This window comes from Azolla caroliniana, unplaced genomic scaffold (assembly GCF_043228905.1).
Source record: "Azolla caroliniana isolate FFs.n. ecotype wild unplaced genomic scaffold, voAzoCaro1.0.p SCAF_15, whole genome shotgun sequence".
NCBI classification, from domain to species: Eukaryota; Viridiplantae; Streptophyta; class Polypodiopsida; order Salviniales; family Salviniaceae; genus Azolla; species Azolla caroliniana.
Genome location: NW_028230450.1, coordinates 18,047,449 through 18,072,861, shown reverse-complemented (window position 1 = coordinate 18,072,861; position 25,413 = coordinate 18,047,449). Strand labels below are relative to the sequence as shown.

At 41.1% G+C, this 25,413-nt stretch overlaps 1 protein-coding gene across 1 annotated transcript; it reads left to right on the top strand.

The window, feature by feature from the left end:
* Positions 1 to 14,487: 14,487 nt before the first annotated feature.
* On the top strand, positions 14,488 to 25,009 carry LOC147854887 (vacuolar ATP synthase subunit H family protein). Its single transcript, XM_087331249.1, has 11 exons — positions 14,488 to 14,637; positions 14,816 to 14,941; positions 17,291 to 17,393; positions 18,949 to 19,021; positions 19,583 to 19,648; positions 19,732 to 19,831; positions 21,372 to 21,533; positions 22,152 to 22,277; positions 22,366 to 22,491; positions 22,578 to 22,757; positions 24,511 to 25,009. Exons 1-11 carry the CDS (start codon positions 14,617 to 14,619, stop codon positions 24,757 to 24,759), a joined length of 1,332 nt encoding a protein of 443 aa, XP_087187375.1. The 5' UTR covers positions 14,488 to 14,616; the 3' UTR covers positions 24,760 to 25,009.
* Positions 25,010 to 25,413: the final 404 nt, after the last annotated feature.

Below are 25,413 nucleotides of genomic sequence, written 5' to 3'. Positions count from 1 at the left end.
AAGGACGTATCACGCTATCTTCGAGACTACAAGGCGGAAATGCTACGGTGCGGGATTTCGGAAGGACTACAAGTGACATCCTTTAACTAGGTGGCTATCGACGGGCTTCAAGCAAGTATCCACGGGCTATGACAACAAAATCCGATGTGGGAAGCATTTGAAGAGGCGCTAAAGACCACGTTCGCTATCGAGGACTCCTCCAAGGCAACGCGGAGAGGATTCGAGGATTGGGTGGAAACGCCAGACAAGGGGATGAAGGTCCTCGATGTGTTTTCGGCATTCGAAAGTCGGTTTGGGAGGTTGTCTGCGAGAGATCAAGCTATCCTCGCACCGGACAAAGTTATCATGTTCTTAGGAGTCGTGGACGTCCGGGACCGGAAAGATCTTGGAGTGCTTCTAGAGGACACGACTACCGAGAGTGGCCTCACCGAAACATGGGAAAGCATGCGGGATATCGTCGCGCGATACACAAAGAGGGGGCAATGGCTTGCCAACGAAGAAAAGAGGGTTTTGGAACCGATTTTGGAACCGAGATCCAGAACAGAAGACCATCAACCGCAGGCTCGGGAGATTATGACTGAGAAGGGAATCGACGCAACCACGGTGGAGCAATTGCTGAAAGAGATGGAGAATCAGAAAATCGGGATGGTGAAGAAGACGGAAGACCCTCCCACAAGTTCCAAGTACATGGATCGTCGATGCATATGGTGCAATAGCACCGAACATGATCGGAGAGATTGTGACGAGCACAAGGAGGCATTACGACGGGATCTTATCTACTACGAGGGAAATCGGATTCATTCGATGGATTCTTGGAAGCCACTCCGACCGAACTTCCGGAAAGGCGACAAGAAGAAGGTCCTAGAGGAGGAGATCGCGGCGAAAGACAATTATGCGACAACCACAGGAATACGTGTGGGGGAGTCATCTGCATCAAAGGCGTCTTTTTGGCCGGAAGTGTTAGAAATTTCGAAGAAAGCCGACCATGATGAAATCCGAAGCGCCGCGGAATGTATCTGGGAAGCTATGGGATGGGAGTGCCCCGTAGATAAGAATAGTGTACATGCGTTATGTCAATTGCATGAAGTGTATGTAGATGAAAAACGACGGTGCACGGATGATGCGGTCGGACCATCGAAGGCACCAGAAAGCTGGAACTCCGGAGGGAAGGGAAAAGAAAAGGTGATTCTAGCATTCAAGCTCACCTCGGACATAGAACAACAAATGAACTTGAAAAATGTGTTTGAGGAGAGAATCCTCAATAGCTGAGTAGAATTTTCGCTTCGGGAATTACTCAGAATAGCGAAGAAGGAGTTCCACGATCTTCTTGTGGATCTCGTGAAGAGAAAAAGATAAAGTACAGAGGAAAATGCCCCAAGGGTGAATGTAAATACCATCTTAATGAACGACACCGAAGTGGAGGACGAAATACCGAACTCCCACTACACAAGGCCACATTGGGCATGTGCAACTACGGAGACTCCGGTCCGAATCGGCAACATCAAAGAGCCCGTGCTAGCATTGATTGCTCACGGATCGGAGATCAATTTGATGTCTAAGGAGTTCTACCAGAAGGGGAAGTGGCCTATTAACACCAATCATGGATGGAATATCCGGGCGGCCACTAAAGCAACGGAAGATCTATTTGCGGCTTATCCGGATGTGACGGTGAAGATCGAAGATGTCGAGATCAACCAAAATTTCTTCGTACAAGACGAGGTCTCACACTCCGTGATCCTCGGGCAACCCTTTATCACGATTTCACGAATGGAGACAAAGGTGCTCGATAACAGTGCGGCTTTTGCGCGAATTCGGAGCCAAAACGGAGGGAAATCCGTCCAATTCCTAACGGTGCCAACAAATCCTGAAAGGAACAAGAGAGAGCTCTTGTCCCAAACAAGAATGGATTTTTAGAGCAGACTGTTGTGGAGTGGGGAAGTGATAGTCCGAGAAGCCATGAGACCCCACACAGGAAGAAAACTCTCAGAGCAAAACAAGTACGAATTGGTCCGTACACGGTGTCGTGATGTTCTATGTCCGATGGGAGAAATTGTGAAATAGTGTGGCTCCACACACATTATACACATGATTATAAATATGAAAATTATCCTAAGGCTTGATGACATTCAAGTGCATATAGAAGGGTGCAAGCAAGATTTGAACCTTGCACTTCTAAGATAGGAAGCAATTATCTTACCACTAAAGCTACTACTAAGTGCTTTAGATTTTGTATATTTCCTTCTCATATTTAGTATTCAATAGGAAACAAACATACAAAACCGTGTACACAAAACCATGGTTTTAGCCTATGGTTTTGTGCATGCCACAAGGAAAACCGTGTGCCCGAAAACCATGGGTTCAAGCCCATGGTTTTGTGCATGTTAGAAGGATAGATAAACCTATAAAAACCCTCGTAAGGTTTGTGTAATGGGGGGGGGGGATCAATCAATGGATGAATCAAACAATCTATGTATCAAATCGAAAATTAATAATAAGAATACTTAGTTATCTTATTGGTGATGTGTATCTATCTACCTATCTATCTTAAAAACTTCCTCAAATTTTGTTTCTCTCTCTCTCTCTCACTCTAACCACATTAGTGCGTCACTTCAGCCGCCCATCATCCATAACCACTAGCGGATAGAGGCTCGATGCTTGTCCGCGCTTGTGACACGCACATTTCGACGTTTGGCACGTGTGTCACGCGCCATGCGACAACAGTCGTAACCGGAGGAAAGAAGAAAGAATACTGAAAAGTAGAGGATAAGTTGCGGTCGGCATCAATAATAAAAGAAGACGAAGAAATCGTGGGGGTATGTTGAGCGGCAAGCTCAACTGGAGCTGGATCGGCTGAATAAGCCGGAGTCAGTAAGCGAGACGGATCCGGCGAAACGGATCGGTATGACGGTGAGCAACCGAACCGGCAAGCAGTGGAGGCCGGGTGCAATCTGCAACCGAAAGTCCAATCGGAAGCCTAGTATAGGATAGACTACTAGGTAGCTATAGTCTCGTAGTAAGTGTCAGATGCTCGTGTGAGCATTGAAGTACATGGTACTTCTGTCAGTCCCAAGAGGACTTGTATAAATAGTGCTACTTAGCACAGTGTGTGTACTGAGTCTTTATATAATTTTGAAATTACGTTCTGCTCTCTCTCTGTCTCTCTCTCTCGCTCTCTCTCTCTCTATGTGTTGTTCTCTATTTTACGCTTCCGCAAACACTTACGTTTACAGGGTAGTCGAAGAAGTGTTCTATGGGAGCACGCTACAACGGCTTGAAGAGCTTGTGGAGGATAAAAGCCAAGGAGACTGGGTAGTCCCGGTAGGATCGGTCGAGATGTACGAGATCATTGCAAAAATGGGGCCGGATGCGCTCCGCAAAGAAGAAGCAATGGTAATACGAAATACAAGACCGTGGAGAAGAAAGTGAAACCAGTTGTGGGACCGTTACCCGCCGATAGCGAACAAAAGAGGAAAGAAGTCTCGGGAGATCCGACACTTCGGAAGTCCATGGATATCGGACATGCCTTCATGGATGAGACCCGGGAAAAACTTCGGATCGGTGGAGGTGGTTTCCTCTTACAAAAAGAAGAAGAACGGTTTCGTGAGATGTTGGAACAACATGGAAAAGCATTTGCATTCACATCGAAGGAGATAGGATGCGTTGATCCGAAGATAGTGGAGCCGATGGTGATCTTCACGATTGATCATGTGTCGTGGAACCTAAAGCCGATTCCGGTGCCACGGGCGCATATCCCGAAAGCCATCGACTTGCTCAAGGAGAAAGTGGCAATGGGGATTCTAGAGCCATCAAACGCTCCGTACTCAAATCGATGGTTTACGGTTTCGAAGAAGAATGGGTCACTCCGATTTATCCAAGACTTGCAACCGGTGAACAAGGTCACGATCCGGAACTCCGGAGTCGGTTCGATAGTTTATGAATTTGCAGAAGCTTTTGCTGGTCGTGCGATATACTCCATCGGAGACCTATACTCGGGGTATGACCAAATCCAACTAGTCGTGGAGAGCCGAGACATCACTACCATGCGGACACCAATAGGATTAGTTTGGATGTGTATGCTACCACAAGGCGCGACAAACTCAGTCGCACATATGATGAATGCAATGAATAAGGTGCTTCGAGACTGCATTCCGGAGATAACGATGTCGTTCCTAGATGACATTCCGATGAAAGGATGCGCGGTAGAAGAAAAAGATGAAACTATGGATGATCGTGGATGCCGAAAGTTCGTAGTTGACCATATTCGTGATTGCGAGAAAGTGCTTCGGAAGTTAGAAGATGTGCACCTAACTCATCTTGGTGTCGAACTCCAAAGTAGATTTGACACTTCTCGCAGCTTTCCGTGAACTCCGCTATATCTTTGTACATGTTCTTCCACCAATATTTTTGTTTGTTTTTCACAAAAGTTACCCATGTTCCTCAATCTCCAACCCAATCGGATCCGTGAAATTCGGACATTATCCGGTTTCGTTGCTCTTTCGTCCCGACTACCCGAAGTGGTATGCCATCCAGTCTTTTCGGCTCCCTCTATATTAATCCATTTTTCAAGAAGAACTTTCGGACTTGTCGCTTCTTACTTCGGATCTCGGCTCTCTTCTCTTTATTGTCTGATGATTCCTTGATTTCTTGTAGCACTTTCCCAATCAGCAAGCTTTCTCCCTCGTATTCTTCTTCCTGGAATTCTCGGATTACATTCACCCGGCATATGTGCTCCAAAGCAAAGTAGTATTCGGAAACTTCTTCATTATCGGATTCGGTTATGTCATCTCCGAACCGCACCCTTGATAGCATATCCGCTACCGCGTTGTCTTTTCCGGAGATGTGTCATACCTCCGGATTATGTGACTTAACATATGCAATCCACCTTAGCATAGCCACATCTGGTATCGTGCAACACCGCATCATCCCGAGTATCGGAAGACAATCCGTTTTTATCACTACTTCGGCTCCGATCAAATAATCTCGATCCGATTTGATTGCCGACACGACTCCCCATAATTCTCTTTTGACTTGTGCATATCCGCGTTGCCTTTCGTTGAGAACCTTTGTTCCGAATCGGATCGGATATCGTGAACCATCCGAGTAGTACTCAAGAAATCACTACGGAGGGCAAAAGCACTAAAGAAGCCGAACTATGACCGACTGCTCATAGTAACAATTGACACAAGTACTGCTTGATTGATTCGGATGGTTCATGAATCAATCAAGCCGACTCGGATGGTTCACGATATCCGATCCGATCGGAACAAAGGTTCTCAACGAAAGGCAACGCGGATATGCACAAGTCAAAAGAGAATTATGGGAGTCGTGTCGGCAATCAAATCGGATCGAGATTATTTGATCGGAGCCGAAGTAGTGATAAAAACGGATTGTCTTCCGATACTCGGGATGATGCGGTGTTGCACGATACCAGATGTGGCTATGCTAAGGTGGATTGCATATGTTAAGTCACATAATCCGGAGGTATGACACATCTCCGGAAAAGACAACGCGGTAGCGGATATGCTATCAAGGTGCGGTTCGGAGATGACATAACTGAATCCGATAATGAAGTATATGCCGGGTGAATGTAATCCGAGAATTCCAGGAAGAAGAATACGAGGGAGAAAGCTTGCTGATTGGGAAAGTGCTACAAGAAATCAAGGAATCATCAGACAATAAAGAGAAGAGAGCCGAGATCCGAAGTAAGAAGCGACAAGTCCGAAAGTTCTTCTTGAAAAATGGATTAATATAGAGGGAGCCGAAAAGACTGGATGGCATACCACTTCGGGTAGTCGGGACGAAAGAGCAACGAAACCGGATAATGTCCGAATTTCACGGATCCGATTGGGTTGGAGATTGAGGAACATGGGTAACTTTTGTGAAAAACAAACAAAAATATTGGTGGAAGAACATGTACAAAGATATAGCGGAGTTCACGGAAAGCTGCGAGAAGTGTCAAATCTACTCTGGAGTTCGACACCAAGATGAGTTACATCCGACATTCTCACCGACAATCAACTTCAAGTGGATGGTCGATATTGTAGCCATGCCAACTGGGATCGGACAAAAGAAGTACTTGGTGTTAGCTCGAGAAGATCTCACAAACCAAGTAGAAGGTTGGGCGCTACGAAGGAAAACGTGTTCTGCGGTATGCCAATTTCTTTTGGAGGAGGTGTTTTGCAGGTACAGGTGCGTAGGACAAGTGATTGCGGATCAGGGAGAACTAGACTATGATAAAGCTAAGGAATTCTTCACCAAACATGGAGTTCAGTTAACACTAACAACGGCCTACAATCCGAAGGCCAACGGGAAAATCGAACGAGGACATAGTCCAATCGTTAAAGCACTTGCCAAAGCATGCAACGGAAGGGTGAAGGATTGGCCGCAGATGCTCCCGTATGCACTATGGGCGGATCGGACGACGCATAGCTCCGTAACCAGTTACATGTCGGCAGAACTCATGACCGGACAAGCACCGGTAATGCCAACAGAAACCGTGATCGCGACATGGACAGTGCTACCGTAGAAGGAAGAGATGAGCCGGGAAGAACTATTAGCGGTCCGGATACGACAACTAGAGGGAAGACCGGAAGACATAGCGGAAGCAATACGCCGACAACAAGAAGCGCGATTCCAGGATAAAAGCCGGTTCGACACAAAGCACCCACTACGACCGTGGAAGATTGAAGAAGGAGATTGGGTGATTGTCTATGACAGTAGTTTGGATCATCAACATACAAAGATGTGGAAGTTCGCGAAAAGGTGGTTCGGGCCATACGAGGTTCGGAAAGTTTTCGACAACGGAACTTACCGACTATGTGAGTTGGATGGAACAATACTACGGTGCCTATAGCCATGAAATGGGTGAAGATTTTCAAAAAGCGGACTGATGAAGAACACTATGTGATCTTAGATAAGACCGACAAGGAGGAGCAATCAGACAAAGATTGCGATGATGCGGAAAGCGAAGAAAGTGGATTACAACTCATAGTCGACTTAAGGGGAGAATCGGAGGAAGCTTCAGATAAAGGTGAATAGCAAGCATTGGGGACTTCGACACATACCGGAGGATGTACGGGTTCGGAGGGGGCGAGTGTCGTAGTGTGAATCACACACTATGTGAAATATGTAAAACACTATATCCAATTTAAAGTACGTATAATAAATAAAAATAAAATATTTAAAATATTTATTAGGTGCATAAGGCAGGATTCGAACCCTATACCTTCACGTAGACAAACCCCAACCTTACCACTATACTAGTATACTATAAATTTTAAAGTTATACTAAACTTTATCCCATGTAAATATTCTAGATATGCATGGTACAAAAAGTTATTCATGCATATACACTCGAGTTAAAAGAAAAGATGGGATACAAAGCTAATCATGCACATGCAATGTGCATGAAAACTAAAGTTAGGAAAAGCATGATGCTTGCATGTGATAAACTTAGACTCTTCCAACACTATATAAGGAAGAGAGAAAGATGTATAGGGTTGTTGATTTTTTTTAGAAGGATTGATTAATACAAAATATTCGTGGGATTCACGATTTTACCATCTAATTCTCTCTTACAATCTAATTACCCATTAATACATTATAATCGTGGGATTCACGAGTTTCATATCTTCTTCTTACAATCTCTTCCTAACTAACATTATCTCACATTCTTCTTTCTTCTAGTCCTAAACCCCAACAGTTCCCACCCGACTCACGCAAACAATCCGGTGCCGAAAGGCACGACAACGTGCTGAAAACCAAATTCTTTCCTCTCTTTTTATCTTATTTACTTTTATACTTACTGAGTAATATTTATTTTATTTTGATTTATTACTCTCAAAGACGAGACAATACTTACGATATAATCTCTTGCTTGGTCTTATAGGCCTTTTTGGCCTCTTAAAAGATGTTAATATATATATTTCTTTCTCTCTCTTGCAAGTATGTCACGATTATTGTAAGTGGTTAGAGTAAAAACAAGCAATTAACAAAAATGGACACAAATTTAAGGATTGACAATGAGATCAAGAAAGAGGAGCTTAGTTTTTAGGTCATGAACATTCAATTAATCAAGAAAATCCCTTATAATTTAGTGTACAATGGTTTGTGCGGACAAATAAAATGGTGGTAGAAATGTCAACCACTAAATAAGCAGTAGAGAAAGTAGGAAAGGTGGTAGAGGAGGATTTGAGCTTTCGATGATGACAAACTGAGTGGACCACCAAGACCACATCTTCCACCATTGGCTTCGACACCACGAGTTGGGGTAGAGTTCTCATGCCTCTCTTTTCTCTCTTTGAGCGACCAACATATGAGCTCGTTAATCCACTTTTTGAAGCCTCTCACAATGTTGAACACGAAAGACGACGAAGAGCAACACCAAAATATGGAAGAGGTCGCATGAGACTAAAATGCCAAAAATCCTCTATGAGGGAAAATGTGCCATCTCCCCTCCTTTTATAGGAAGAGGGTGCCCCATTTGCATTCGATGCTTTATTCCTTGATTCGTGCCACGCTAACAAATCATATGTTCTCTTTAATGTCTCTGCACAGACCATTGGTCCCCTTTCCTTTCCCTTCCCTTATGTTTTTTCTTTTCCCTCCTTTTCACATTTCTCCCCTTTTTATCCACACGTTGCCACTCTTCCTTTGGCCATGACACATCACAACGAACGGATATGGTTGGTTATTGAGAGGGAAAAGGTGGATAGAACCAATAAGGAAGATATCAAAAGATGTGAACAAATGGTACATTGCAAACATCGACCCAATATGTTGGGTTTGACATAAGGCAAGAAGGTGTATTGATCGTATTCAACCTTATCTCGTTACTTACATGAATATTAACTCTCGTAAAAACCTGGCACTCATCCGTACTGGATCACTTAGTTAGGTTTTGAAATCACATTATGGCATAAAAAATTGTCAAATATAAAGGCATGCAAGATATGCGAGGAACGGATGGTAGCTAATGAATATCATTTGCTTTTTATATGCTCAACATATAGCTTGAATCATGAAAGTTATGATAATGTATTATGAAGGGGGTGATGATTCAGAGTGTCACACTAAAAAGAGAACCTAGAAGGTTGGTTTGATATGCATTGAGAGATCAAGCTCAACTTAGTTTAGTTAGTTAGTCAACCATGTAACTTCGTAGTTACCTAAATAGAATCTAGTTAGAAGTGTTGACTATAATGCCTTAAATAGAACCTTGTACTTAAGTGGGATATTCTAGATCCTCCAATCCCAAGTACATTTAATATAGGACTTACACCCTTGTACCTATATTCTCCTCACACATGTGCACCCTCGCACATGAGATCTATATATACCTCATTATAGGTATCTTTGTATTTGATGATGATAATGCTAATTTAATATACTTACTCATCCCCCATCTTGTGTTATTCATAAGCGTATCTCTCTCTCTCTCTCTCTCTCTCTCTCTCTCTCTCTCTCACACACACACACACACACACACACGTATCATATAATCTTCTACTTATCAACTAATCACATAATTAGTGTGTTCGAGATGCCGACGACAAAATCCGGCTATCAGCTACCGTAGTGCCGTTATGTAGCACGTGCACTTGATCAAAGGAAGAAAAGCAAAAAGAGAAGACACTAATCAACATGAACACACAAATGGGTAGCTCACTCCCCAGTGAAAAGCTAGACTGGAGCAATTATTTATCTTGGGAGTACAAGATGACCCAATACCTCGTCAGACAAGGGTATTGGAGCTACATTAATGGCACACTCGAAAACAAGCCCGACATCACAAACACCAACTACCCAACGTGGGAGCAAGGAGCGAGTCGGGTAATGTATTGCTTCGTAACATGTGTCCATGACCACATGCTTAGCCACATTCGAGACGCCAAGACGCCCAAAGAGGCGTGGGAGAACTTAAAGAAAATGTTCGCCGCCATCACGAATGCCCGAAAGCTTCAACTCCGACAAGAGTTAAATAACATTCGACAAAAAGACATGTACGTGTCGGACTACACCGCCAAGATCAAGAGCATTTGCGACTCACTTGGCTCCATCAACATAAATGTCGACGAAGACGAGATGGTTCAAGTATGCTTGGGCGGCCTTGCACAACGATTCGATCCATTATGGACGACAATCTTGGCGAGAGAAAACCCTCCTTCGTTCTTCGACCTCCAATCAATGTTATTGGTCAAAGAGAACCATATCCGAACCAAAAGCAAGACGTCGGAAGGACAAATGTTCTTCTCGAATTCGGACGGTGGCCGAGGAGGAGGTCACGGCGGTAGAAGAGGTCAATTCGACCCATCACACGAAGGGAACGCAAACCTTCATGGAAGCCATCGAGGAACCTTCGGAAGAAGGGGGAGCTTCCACGTCGAACATGGTCGGCAAACGAGGCCTGCAACTTGCAATTATTGCCGTAAAATCGGCCACTACGAGGCGGAGTGTCGGAAAAAGAGAAGTGAGTCGGCTTCAACAAGTTGACAACTCACAAACTACGCATTGAACTCCGACTATGACAATCGTAGAGGAATGTTCACAAATTACGTCGTGAATTCCATCTACGACGACCATGGCAGAATGTTCGTAAATAGGCATAGAGCGAACTCTATGACGGTCTCCAACTCCATAAACACCTTCAATTCGGAAGACGTGTGGTTCATTGATTCCGGCGCCTCACATCACATGACATCCCACAAAGAGTGGTTCAATGACTTGCGTACACCGGATTGACCCAGCTACATAGAGACAAGAGATGACACCATGCATCCCATTCGACACATCGGAAACGTTCCATTCGGCAACGATGGCAAGAATAATTGCATCAAGAATGTCTTGCATGTGCCCATGATAACGAAGAATTTGGACTTGGTAGGCCAAATCATGGAGCAAGGAATGGAAGTCCGCTTCAACAACGAAGGTTGTTTCATCGAGAAAGATGGCTGACTCATAGCAAAGGGGCGGAGAGATGGTCGAATATTCATCCTCGATTCGAATGAGGTGAAATTGGCAATGTGCGCCAAAGGTCTCAAAACCGAGACAAGCATCGAGTTGTGGCATAAGAGAATCGGCCACATAAACCTCCAACGGCTTCGAGCGATGCAAACCAAGGGAGTCATCATCGGACTTCCGACATTCGAGTCGAAACGAGTTGACTGAGTATGTGAAGCGTGTCAACTCGGTAAACAACATTGACTCCCATTCCTGAAGGAGAGCTCCGCAAGCAAAGGCCTCCTCGACATCATACACTCGGATGTATGGGGACCGGCTCAAACGCCGATGATCGGCGGATGCTGATACTACGTAACCTTCATCGACGACTACTAGTGTTACACGTGGATCTACCCGATGAAGAAGAAAAGCGAAGTGCTCTCCCACATCCAAAAGCTCAAGGGCCAAGTCGAGAAAGAAACCGGTCGGCACATTCGATGCCTACGATCGGATGAAGGCAAGGAGTACTTCTCTGGCGAATTCACCTCCTACCTCCAAAGTGAAGGCATTCGGAGAGAATTCTCACGCCGACACACACCCCAACAAAATGGAGTAGCTGAAAGGAAGAATCGGCAAGTACTTGAGGTAGCACGTGCCATGATGCATGAGAAGCACATGCCGAATTTCTATTGGGCCGAAGCGGCATCCACGGTCTTCTATCTCATGAATTGATGCACCACTAATGGAGTGGATGAGCTAACTCCATACGAGCTCCTCGTCGGAAAGAAGCCGATATTGTCGCACCTCAAGGTGTTTGGAAGCATTGCGAATGTACTCATCCCGAACGAACAACAGAAGCCCGACGCGAAGTTGGAGGAATGTATCCTCATAGGATACTCGTCTAAGAAGAAGGCATACAAGTGCTACAACCCTTCTACCCAAGCGGTTCGGGTAAGTCAAGACGTACTCTTCGATGTGTCCGCATCTTGGTACGCACCAAAGACAACTTCGACTCCGACCCCGCTTGACCCGGAATCCGCCGAACAAGAGGTAGAAGATGGAGATCGCTTCGAACACATGTTCGAAGAAAGTCCAATTACGGCAAGGCCTAGTGGGCCACAAGAGCCCCCACGCGACCCAAGCACATCATGGTCAAGTATAAACTTGGACAAAGGCAAAGGTAAGATGCCCAAATACGAAGTCGATCACCACGACAATAGTGATTCGGATGTGTCGGCTCCCTCACTAGACAATGAGTTCAGTGTAGTGAGGGAGCAAGGAAGGCGCTCACATCGGCGAGAGAAAAACTTCGATGCTCTTCTAGAGAGAAGAATCTCGTCACTCGGCTCGGCTACAACAAGTACATGGCCCATCACTATGCCTTAACAATGAAGGTAGCAGCCGAACAAGAGCCTGAGAGCTCTACAGAAGTGGCTTGTAACCCACGATGGGTGAAAGCAGTCAGCCAATTTCGCACGACAAGCCTTCATCACAAGCTTGAGGGGGAGGAATCGAAACTGCCACAAAGAAGTCGACGTTGAAAGAAACAATACCGGTTATCCAAAGCCGAAGTCGATTCAACTGAATCAAAGATCCGAACGTCGAAAGCAAAGCGGACATCTGATGCCTCGTACTTGAGGTTGAGGGAGCATGTTGAGAGATCAAGCTCAACTTCGTTTAGTTAGTTAGTCAACCATGTAACTTCGTAGTTACCTAGATAGAATCTAGTTAGAAGTGTTGACTATAATGCCTTAAATAGGACCTTATACTTAAGTGGGATATTCTAGATCCTCCACTCCCAAGTACATTTAATATAGGAGTTACATCATTGTACCTATATTCTCCTCACACATGTGCACCCTTGCACATGAGATCTATATATACCTCATTGTAGGTATTTTTATATTTGATGATGATAATGCTAATTTAATATACTTACTCATCCCCCATCTTGTGTTGTTCATAAGTGTATCTCTCTCTCTCTCTCTCTCTCTCTCTCACACACACACACACACACACACACACACACACACCATCATATAATCTTCCGCTTATCAACTAATCACATAATGAAGTACTAATTAACCCTTGCTTAATTAATTACCTAATTATTAACAATATGTGTATGCCTTATTCACTCATCGAGACTATGTGCTTCAAAGTATGAATATTCCTTGTGAAGAAGGAAACATGCATCAAGAAAACTCATGTACTTAGGTCCTATGTGTTGGCACCGGCCTCTTTAAATCCAATCCAACCTCTATCTATCTATTTTTCTCTCTCCTCCGTACTTTTCTCTGCAATGCATTAGGCACCCCAATGTCACCACATATTCTTAGATGTCTACAACCAAAGAATATGAGAACGAGACACACACTCACACCCAAACAATTTGTTGAATGCATATAATAAACAAGGACATGATAGAAGCGAAAGAGGGTGAAAATAATCACATACACGATAATAAAGATAAACAATTAAAACAAAGTAACATTGACCAATTGAGTTATTATCTTTGTAATATTCCATCATCTTGTTTCATATAGCTTGTCAATTAGTGGATAGTTCCCTCACAATCTCTCTCTCTCTATGTCATATTTGACCTTTGAAGACGATGATAACATGTATATCTATCTATGTGCATCACACACACAATGTGGATTTTGTTATGAAAGAGAAAAGGGGAAATTGTCATCTCATGGTTGGCACGAGGTCATGTTTGTACCCCTAAGCGTCTAAGTGGGATATCAATATTTAATAGCTATTTGGAGCCTCGTCCATGTCATCATGGTGCAGTTCTCGAATGGGCGGGAACGTTACCTTCTTGCCCTGAATCTGGAGGAAGGAGGTAAAGAGCTACTCAATGCACAAGTGCCATCATGGAAGTGGATGCATGGTGGTGAATTTGTGCGTTCTCGTCGCTAGTTAGTGTCTAATCTCTCATAAGAATCGAAAGCTTTTTTGAATTTGATTTGTCTGGCAATAGGATAGCTTCGACCCAGATTTGATCAATAAAAAAAGCATGTAAAACCTCGATGTGTGGGCGGTGTTCACGTTAAGGGTTGGGCTTGTCGAGGTTTGATGCCATGGTAGGGCAGGGAAGAGGGGGGGGGATGAATGGCAAGTGTGGATGGAGATCAGATCAAGTGGGCGATATGGGCGTGACAGGGCGAGGAAGAGCAGGAGGGGAATGAATGGCAAGTGTGGATGGAGATAAGATCATGTGGGCGATATGGGCATGACAGGGCGAGGAAGAGCAGGAGGGGAATGAATGGCAAGTGTGGATGGAGATCAGATCATGTGGGCGATATGGGCGTGACAAGGCGAGGAAGAACAAGAGGGGAATGAATGGCAAGTGTGGATGGAGATCAGATCATGTGGGCGATATGGGCGTGACAAGGTGAGGAAGAGCAGGAGGGGAATGAATGGCAAATGTGGATGGAGATCAGATAAGGTGGGCGATATGGGCGTGATAGGGACCATCCCAGAATCCTTCCTTTTCCTTTCCCCCACCTGCCCCTGCTTGGTGGGCGTGGAAATGGGCTGCTTCTTCCATTCCTCAACGCCCACCTTCTCTTTTGCCTGTTTTGGGGCGATTTGGGTTGCGAAGAAGAAGTAGTAGTAGTAGAAGAAGAAAGTCAGTCTGATTCGGAACAGATCTCAGAGCGAGCAAGCACCATGGAGCTGACGAGAGAAGAGGTAAGTGCTTAGCTTTCTCTCTGCTCCTTCATATTCTCTGCAATGGGCTTCTGTTTTTTCAAGGCCTCTCCATCCATCCATCCATCCTTCCTTCCTTCCTTCCTTCCTTTCCGATGCATTCATTCCTCTTCCTTCCCCTCCTTTTTTTTGTTTGTCTTATCGTTCCGATGAATAACAGGTCTTGCAACGCGTGATACCATGGGAGACTTACATGGCCACGAAACTGATCAGTGGCACAGGGTTTCAACTCCTAAGGCGATATGACCGACGAGAGCAGGAAACTAAGGCTATCCTTCTTGATGAGGTAAAGTAACATCTATGTAATTACATTCGTCTTCAACAATGGTGTAATGTCATAGAAAGTTTCCATATTTCTGTCAGATTCTTTCCTTTTTGAGAACTTATCCAAATTTTCATGGATTAAACAATAACTCAGCCTTTCCTTATATATAACTTACACGTTGGGTTGTGTATACCAATTAGAATGTAAAATCTTGCGTGCACAAGTCTTGTAGCAAGACCCTGTTCCTGGGATCATCTGAGAGCAGTGTTGAGGTATCCAAATGGTAGGAAATGCTGTAATTTTGAAGCCACTATTGTTAACCACCATCACATGCAAGTGCCATGAACCTCTGCCGCCTGTTGCAATCATCAAATTTGATGTTTTGGTCTTATGTCTATGTTTGTTGGGGGCATTGTTTGGATTTGATGGATATGGCTCACTATTCAGCAATCTACTGTTCCTTATTGTCTATGTCAGACGGGCTGATGGGGAGGCTTGGGTTTGCAATTGAATGGCTGCCTGGTACACGAGGACGTGGATGACCAAAGTGTTGAATAGCCATCGTTTGGTACAGAGTTCCTATTAGTCTAGTTCCTAACATGAACAATGTTGGTTGTACTCATATGTGGTATGCGTAAACATGAATGACATGAACCTAATTCTTCTTGTAAACATGACCCTTGGTTACATGTTGGTGTCATGTACTTCAACTTGACCCAATTTAGGGTGGAGAAAGCTCATTGGGGTGAGTTGAGACTCTGATGTGTCCCATGGGTCATCCAACTCTGGATTCAGGTCATGTTTGGAATGCCCAAAAACAGATGCAATGTGTCTGCAACCACATGGTGTAATCAATTCTAGCCCTTGCTAATTCATTCAAGTCTGCCCATCGCATTAAAGTTTAGACCAAAAAAGTAAATTTAAGATACTGTATCTAGTTGGAGCGAGTGGATATGATGCACGAGGCATGATTGTAACATGCATAACATAGGACGTGCATGCAATGTGTATGTTAAATACGTAGAAAATGCTAAATGCATTGAATACTTCTAATATCAATAGCATCAAGTTGGATCTTGACATGTGTTTACACCATTTTATGAGATGTTAGCAACAATATGCACATTCAATTGAGGGGCACATGAGTAAAATGATTGAAATACTTTGATCAGATCTTAGTGTGACGATGCAACGATTCTGATGGTGAAGACATATCACAATGCAAGGTGCAATATATTGATGGAAAATAAGGATTGACAGAGTTATTTTGCCAAAAAACTCCTAATTTATTTATTCATTTTCCTTCCGCAAAATAAACCTACAAAAAAATATTACAAAAATGGGCCCAAGATTTTTAATTGTAAAAATGGCAGTTCTAAAATGTAGGATATATTCTGAATACATGTGAATACTCTAAAACATATTTATTGTGTAGAATATGCGTATTGAAACAACTATGGGGAGGGAATCTCTCCAAAATAGGGCACGAGCTTGTAAACAATCCCAAGGTGCAATTATCTGCAACATGCTGCATAGAGGTTGCATAGACAACCATGTGTCCTGAAATATGAAACCTCATTGGCTCTGCAATATTCATGGATGCACTTGGCTGGGAGATCGATATCTGGATTCTGTACATAGTTTACGGGAATTTTGTATTTTGCCTCAAATTTTTTTATCGAAATCCATTTCTGTGGACGCTTGCTTGTCTATAGCCTGATGAAGCTACAAGAGCTCATATATGTGTTCAGCATATGTATGTACCATACATTAGAAGTTTGCTATTGCTCCCCTGAATAGGCCTTCATGCTTTTCTTTAAAGTTCCCCATAATAGAGTCTTAATGTACCTTGTTTATAAGTCTGGCTACCATTTACGCTCATGCTCTAACACTTGATCACCATAAAAAAAGCGGCACACCAAATGCTCACTTCAAGTAAATATGATGGCATGAGGGTAATATTCAAATTTCAGAGAAGCACAACTTACATAAAATACACATAGATACATCCAATCTGCTTATATGAAGTAGCAAACGCGGTAAAAAGACAATGATATATTTTAGTGAAAAAGAATATGATTTTGATTTGAATTGCTGCTCCAATGGGATCAATGTGGATAAAGATCTGATGCTAAAAGGGAAATAGATTAGTCAATTGTTTAAAGCCCTTTAGATATTTTCGATTTAATTCTCATGTAAATCAAAGCCATTCACGTATTGTGCCTGTAAATTAAATTTCTGTTGGCATAATCTGTGGTTCGTGCAACCTGTGACCATTGACCAGTGGAGTATAGGAAGAATCGAATAACTATTACAATAAAATATCTGTTAATTCAAGAAAATCATCTTATAAAGTTTTACATACTGCAGAATGGTGCAGTATATGTCCGTTTATTTGTAAGCATACTGCGTGACATAACAAAAGAGGAGACATTGGAATATGTTCTTGCGCTAATCGACGAGTTGCTCTCAGGTTTTTTTGCATTACCCTTCGTTTTCTTTATTACTTGCATCGCTGCAATCTGTTGTGCATAATATTATGTATTTAATATTAAGAATATTCTATGCAGAAGTTGTAGTGTTCTGCTAGATTGCAGGGCTACCTGTAATATAGAATCAGTTGTATTGATGGTGTTTTTATATTTATAATATTCTATGCAGAAGTTTTAGGGTTCTGCGACATTGCAGGCTACCTGTAATATAGAATCAGTAGTATTGATTGATGTTCCAAAAACATCAAAGCTTAGATTTTGACTCTCATATTTTCTTTCTATGTCTACACTGCACAGATATAACAAGAGAACACATGATGACCATGGATATTTAAGCCTGTCTTTCCTTATTATTGCTCTCAGTGATACATGTCCAGCCATAGGAGGAGGTTTTCATTTACCTCTGACCTTAGATTCATGGGTCCACAGCCTGGAGAGCCTGCAATCATGTAATCCAAGAAAGTGGTATACTTTTGCAAGTGTATGAAAGGTGATGTTAGAGGTATACATGATAATACAAATGGGATCATAGTACTAGGACAAAAAATGCATGGAGAACAGCTTTATACTCACCCAGCAATTTTAGTCTCAAAGAATGAAGTATTGCATCTCTTTTTGATTCTTAACAACTAAGGTATAGTACAAGGATACACGTTTTTCTCACATATCTATTGGCTATCTAGAGTCTGGTTCAAGTATTATGGCAAAGAAGCAATGATAATGTTGCTTGTAATGCCATTATTAGGTGATTCATGTTTTGTTTTTTTTTACCTCTACTGGATTCTTAATTAACAAAAAAAAACAGATCAAGGATGGTTATCCTCCCCCATATTTATAATTTTTGGCTATCTGAATGAAGATTTCTACCAGTTAGAGATGTATTTTTAATAATCTTTAATGAAAAATGGATGATTTGCTGAATTAGGAACCTTTTTTTAGTCATCTCTGTGTTGGAGGGTGGCAGCTCCAGCCCTGCACTCTCTTTCATCTTTATTATCTTTGTACTATATTCTCTCCCTTCCCAGATTCTTCCCTCTCTAGAATCTACAACTCCTTTAATGCCGTCTCTCTCTAGAATTTGTAATGCTTTAAATGCCTTTTTTCTCTTCTACTTTTTCCAAGATATTCCCTTTTATTCCTAGTTTTTTGTACCTGTTTGGTAGTACAAGAGCCACTTTACTACCAAACAACCATTTCACCCACTTTCCCCAATTTTGTATAAATAGGCTATACCAGCCTCTTTTGTAAAGACTTTTTTTACTTTGGTTGCTACTTAAAAACAAGCTCTATTCCTTGGCTGTGTCTTTGCTCTTTGCAACCCTTTTTTCTACTGCTGTCTAACAGCCTTCTCACAGCTTGGCTGTGCCTATTTTGTTTTAAGTCTTCCGCTGCTGCTATTAACAGCTTTTCTCACACTCTGAATAGTACTAACTGTAAATTCTTTCCTTTACTGAAAGAAAATTTGTAAATTCCCTTAATTCCTTTAGGACTATTTCATCTTTGAAAATGTCTAAATTGGGTTCTATGATTTTGCAGCAAATCCAAAGAGGGCAAGATTATTTCATGATGATTTGTTTGCAAATGATGATATCTATCACCCTTTTCTAAGGTATTGAGTTGCAGCTTACCCATGATTTATGTAAGCATTATTTGCATCGTTTATTCAATATTAACATGAAATGCATAGGAAACGGATTGGCATTAAGACTTCTGTGGTAACTGAAGGTGCAGGAAGTGACTGGGTCCGGCACTAGAAAAAAATATTTTTAGGTTCTTTGGGAAGTTCAACCTTTTCTAGGTGCTTGAAACAGTGATTGGCATGAACTGTGATCCGTAATGGCAATGGGCATCATGCAAACATCATGCTTATCCGGATTTAAATATGATTTGCGTTATTGTGTAGACAGAAAAAAATGTAATAAGATAAATGCAAATTATTTTTCTATTGAATGAGTCTCATCATGTAGAGGCAATAATAAAAAACAATTCACACATGTGTTGATAATACAACAGTGTATCGATACGAGCTCTATAATAATCTCGTATTCACATTTGAAAGCAAACGTTTCTCTCTGATTTACAGCATTTTTGAACTTGGACACTCTATGTATGTTTAGTGATTGGAATGAGTCAATGTCTCAGTAACTAAGCCGTAGGTTAATTACTGCAGATTGCTGAACAAAGAGAACTGGTTTATACAGGAGACGAGTTACAAAATACTAACACTTATAACAAGGTTTGAAGTTCAGCTTGAGATGACACTTTTACACTTTTGTTCATTTTGGCAAATTCCTATTAAACAATTTTTGTATATTGCAGTGCACGACCTAAAACCGCTGAAGCAAAAGATCTGAATCGATCTGCCTCATCGAAAATTGATGATGTGCTTAGAGTTCTGGTTGATTGGGTTTGCAATCAGGTATGGCGATCATATCGATACTAACCCTTTGAAGTATCACTAATATTTACAGATATTCTACTCCATTTACCAGTGAAAACAAAAGTCAATAGTTTGGGATGAATGGGTTTCTTTGGCTTATTTGATGAAGAAATTGAAATGCCTCACTCTATATTACGACTGCGTACTAGCAATAAATGATCGATGAAAATATTAAAGAAAAAAATGGATTAAGGGTGGTTAACCACACCCATCAACCCCAATCACAGGACGAGATGAACACAACCCCAATGGTGTCCCATACCACTGAATATGGCCTTATGCTATACATTGGAAGTCAGCCAATCCATGCATCCAAAATTTGAGAATTTTGCCTTACAGACTAAGTGTCAATAGTATCTTTAGGTGCTGTATCAAAGGGGGCAATTAGTCCCCTTTGATAGTTGACTTCTTAGGCTCCCAGATGCCACATATGGGGTTTTCGCAAGTCCTAGGATGACTGTTTTCCAACTTATGTTACACTTGAAAAAAATTAAATATTAGCATTTAAATTGTTTCATAAGGCTATGTTCATAACATGGCAGTACAAAACTTAGTTTATACAATGACACATTATGTATTATGTATATTAATTGATCTTATATAATTTGTTTGCAACATAGGATAGAGTCCGACATTCACAAACATCTTCTTAGGAGTAATGGGGGTGAAATGACCATGTTCTTACTGTTGATGCCAAGTGTACATAACTATATTACAGTTGTCTCAATGACATTACATCTGGAATCTGAGGTGCACATTATCCTGCATAGAAGATTCTTCTAGCATGATACGTTACATTTGTAAATATATGATCTGTCTGTCTTAGGAAATGTCGGCTATGATTGTATAGCTAGTGTGGGTATATTGGACAAGATGGCGTGAATAGATCGAAAAAGTAATTGTGGTACAAGTTAAGGTTGAAGACCCCGAGTCCATTCACATCTTCATACAGGCTTATGGTAAATTTTGGAAGGATTCACATAAAAGAATTGATGTTCTTCAATCTCCCTTGGCTGTTATCACATGGTTTTGTTGCAGCCATGGAACTCCAAACTTTTGGGTTGTTTTGGCTAAATTTTCAGCCATGGAAGTTCGCATCTCCATTCTCAACAATCTTTCTTTCCTTGGTGATATCTCCTTTATTTGTAGCCAAGGTTGTGTTAATGAAGAGGCAAATTTTGTGAATAGTGATTAAGATTGTTGTATGAGACAAAATAATGAATTAAAAAATGGATGAATTCGTGTTATCCATAATGAAAAAGAAATCAAAGCTCTAGAATTCTGAAAGCTCCATAATTATATTAAATGAGAGAAATAAAATAATATTTATTATTAACATCTTAGAAAGGCCAAAAGAACCTATGAGACCAAAGAAGCTACATCCCAGGCTCCCGCAAGATATGATATATGTCCAATAACGAGAAAAATAAAGAAAAGGCACAGTGACAAGGATAAATAAAGGCATGGCAGAGCCTAAAGGAGAGAGAGCTGAAAGTGAGCTATTAAAATTTATTTGCAGTTGAGACGACCATCACATCCTACGAGAGCTATCCCAGCCGCTGTATCCTCTCTTGGAACTCTGCTCAGGGATCCATATGTTCGAAAATTGTTTGTCCTTGGTGATGGATTGCAGTGTTTGGCACCTCTGATTTCCCCGGCTTCAAATCAACAATATATCCAGGTACTTTTTTTGTATTTTTATTCAACGGAAGACAGTGCCAGAAATTCATGTGCACAACATACAAGGATTGGAATTCAACTCTTTAGAATAAAAAGTGGTCAAGGAAGATATCCCGATTGAGAATAAGCTTCCTTATTTGAAGAGCCCTGGGTTCTAAATTATTTTGCAAAGCCTAAACTTTTTGTTATAAGAATGGAATTTAGGGGTTTTCTTGAAGTAATAATTCTTTTTATGGAATAGATGAATGCATTGGATGGTATACTATAAATTTTGTTTTTCTCTTAGTTTTACTATCTATAAAAATAGTAGAATGTTTATTTCTGCTAATGCCTCTTTGTGAAACAACACAGGCTGTGCATCACATTGTCCCTTCCATGTAATGTCATTTAGATTGTTTCTCTCAATTTATAAACGAACTCTCTGAAACTTATGAATGAGAAAAATGGCAATAGCAAGATTCTGATTGTGCATATCAACAATGATTCTCCCTTGTACTTGTTCATCTAGAGCACAATGAAGATTTATGAATTCTAAATTTATAGTGTTAGTTATATCCCCGAGTCCCAGAAGAATTTTTTTTGTCTGGAAACATAATTTTAGGCAGAATGTTTAATGCAGCTGTTATATGAAGCAATACTTTGTGTATGGCTTCTGTCTTTCAATGACTCTTATGTCGATGCTATAACTTCAGCTGGGATTCTGCCTCGGCTTGTTGAAGTTGCCAAGACATCAACAAAAGAAAAGGTGAATTAATAAAGAAAGGTATCTTAATGCACATATCATGGCATGTGATGATGTTTTGACCTCTAATATTTAGAAAAAAAATGAATAGGTTGTGCGAGTAGCCATTTTGACTTTGAGAAACCTTTTGGGGAAATCTCATTTAGCAAGCACAATGGTTGACCTTGGATTACCAAAAGTTGTTCAAAATTTGAAGCTGCAGGCATGGACGGATGAGGTACTTACTATATTATTTAAAACCTAACAAAACCTAACAAATTGATATAATTGCTGGTTGCTTAACCTGCATTTTTTATGTGTCAGGATCTCATTGATGCACTTAGTTCTGTTGAAGAGTCTCTTAAAGTCAGTATCAAAACTTTAAGTTCTTTTGACAAGTACAAGCAAGAAGTTTCCTCTGGAGCTCTGGAATGGACACCAGTCCACAAAGACCCAGCATTTTGGCGTGAGAATATTAGCAAATTTGAAGATCATGATTTTCAGGTTAGAGCACTGAATTAAGACATTGAAATTTTTTATAACATACTGATATTTTTTCTTTTAGATCAATAAAATTTCCAGGCTTTACATATTTGTGATATATGATCTGCTTTGCTATTTGGTTTTTGTAATAGCCATTTAGCATGTGTATACGCCGTATATAATTGGTAAATCTGATGCATTGAGTGGTTGCTTTTTTATTTCTTTTTGTCACTATAAATTCTGAAATATATTGAAATGAGGAAAAATATGGAATGATGTCAAGGTCGAAGTGTGACCTATAGGAAAGATTAACCATGTGCGAAAGCCTTCATCCTCTGAAGGGGTTACTGTTTGCTCTGTGCCTAAACCAAACCAAATGTATGGTTTGTAAGTGTGTGTGTGTAACAAGTATAATTTGGGCCAATGGTTAGTGAAAGGGAGTGGGAAATAAGCATGTGCACTAATGGCACTTTCATGCACGTAAAACATTCATGCATAAAAGGGAGGGGTTTAATCAAGACGGAGTATTAAACTGTAAAAAAGATTTTCAAGGTGTTAATCCACATTTATTATTGCAAACCTCTATTATTGGAAGCCTCTATTATTGTAATTAAGCTGTCTACACTATCATTGGAAATGCTCTCTTTTGTTTCCACAATCATCCCCTTTTGTCTTCTATCATCTCCTGGCCCAAAACTTCGGAGGTTCCATGCTGGCATGCACATATCAAGTTACTCAAAATGGTGGCAACTTCTTTTGCTATCCAGATCTTTGCTTTGATTCCTACCTCAAGCCAGAATCTCTCTCTGCATATGTTTGCTCCTCTGCTTGATGGGTAGCTCATTCATTTGGGGTCTAGCTTGAATCTTACCTCTACTGGTTTTGTTTCTTTTAGAGACTGCCGACTTTTTTCTCCACAACTTGCATGAACTTGTGAAACTAGCATATGTATCTGCACTCAAAGGTTGTGTAAAAACATGCCTTAGCCATCGCCGTTTGATGGTTAAAAATCATTTTATAACTACACATGCACAGAGCACATATATATTGGCTTCTCATACCATTCCACATGGCGGTGCTGAGCCTCATAGTTTCTCCTTTCGGAACATTTATTTACAACAGGAACTCTAGTTGTTGGGACAGTCTTCAGAGAGTATAGAACAGTTTGTTGTGGGGCATTCTATGGACAGATGGCTTAGTCTTTTTTCCTCCTCTAAGCATTCAAAGGACTAATCCCATGTAGGAGGAACCACACCAGAAAGGAATGTTTTGAGGGAATGTGGTTAGAATCTATATTTCGAGTTCATTTGTTGTTTTGCACCTCTTATTCATTAACTTCCTAAAACTGGGTGGTATGTAGCCATCCTTGACTCAGATACCTGTGTTTCTGGTGGTTGATTATGGAGCTCTAAGCAAGGGAATATGTACTTACCCATCCTACTGTGAATGCTAATAACTGCACAGAGGCATTACAGAGGAGGGTGTTGACCATGCCACAAACTGTTTCACATCATCCATGTCCTTCGATGGTTTCGTGATGGGCCATCTGTCAGTTAAAGTGTGTTGTGAAAAACATTGGTACATTGTGCTTTAATTCTACCAGATTTGTAAACTGATCACATGCTTATGCTTCCCATAACATAGAAAAATTGAGATTTCTTGACAAGCTCAGGAAATTGGGCTTGTGAATAACTTTTCTTCCTATACAATAAAGTATTGTTTAGCAATACTTCAAACGATTGTTTAATTGTTTTATTTTTTTTTTTTTTTTCAGGTGCTCCGACTGCTTGTAACTCTCTTGAATACATCCAACGATGCAAAGACATTGTCTATTTGCTGTTACGATTTGTCACAATTTATACAAAACCATCCATCGGGGCGAATGATTGTGCTGGATTTGAAAGCCAAAAGTCGTATTATGAGTCTTATGGAACATGACAATCCTGAAGTGAGGAGGGAAGCTTTGCTTTGTGTTCAAAAGCTTCTATTACGTGCAAAATATGCAAGCTATCTCCAATCATAAGATTATTTGTTGGTTCTGTTTCTTTCCATGAATAAATAAGCTTTGGCTTGTATTAATTATGTTATTATATTATTTTTGCATTCTCAGCCCTACAGCTCTCAGGACAAACATAAATAAATCTTTATTTATTGCACAACCTACAAAGTGTGTAGAGAGGAAGACCATGATTTTGGAAGCTGTATGACAATGCTATCTTAGAAGTCGATTTGTTTTATGGATAATGTAATTGGTTAAAGCCTGGAAGTGTTGTTATTGATATTGTTGAATCAACTGTTTGGAGACTGATGTTGTTTAGGAGTAAAAAAGGTGAAAGTAAAGGAGCTGAAACCATGGCTGTGTATTGATAACCTATTTGCTTCCCACCAGTGTACGCCCATTGGTAGAGCACAATTTTACATTCAACCCTGTATATTCCATTACTGAGCTCTTACCCTGTACAACTTGCCATAAGGGGTTTGGGCTTTGTAAGATGTATTGCATTTTTTGTCCTTGGTTTGTTATCTACCAAATGCTGTTTTATTTTTCAACTAGTTTCTTATGAGCAAATTATTATGCTTGTATATGAATCTCTCGATGCATTGGAATAATCATTTGATTGCATTGGATACTATTCTTGAACCTATATGCCCACCATTAGGGATGCTCTTGGTCAAT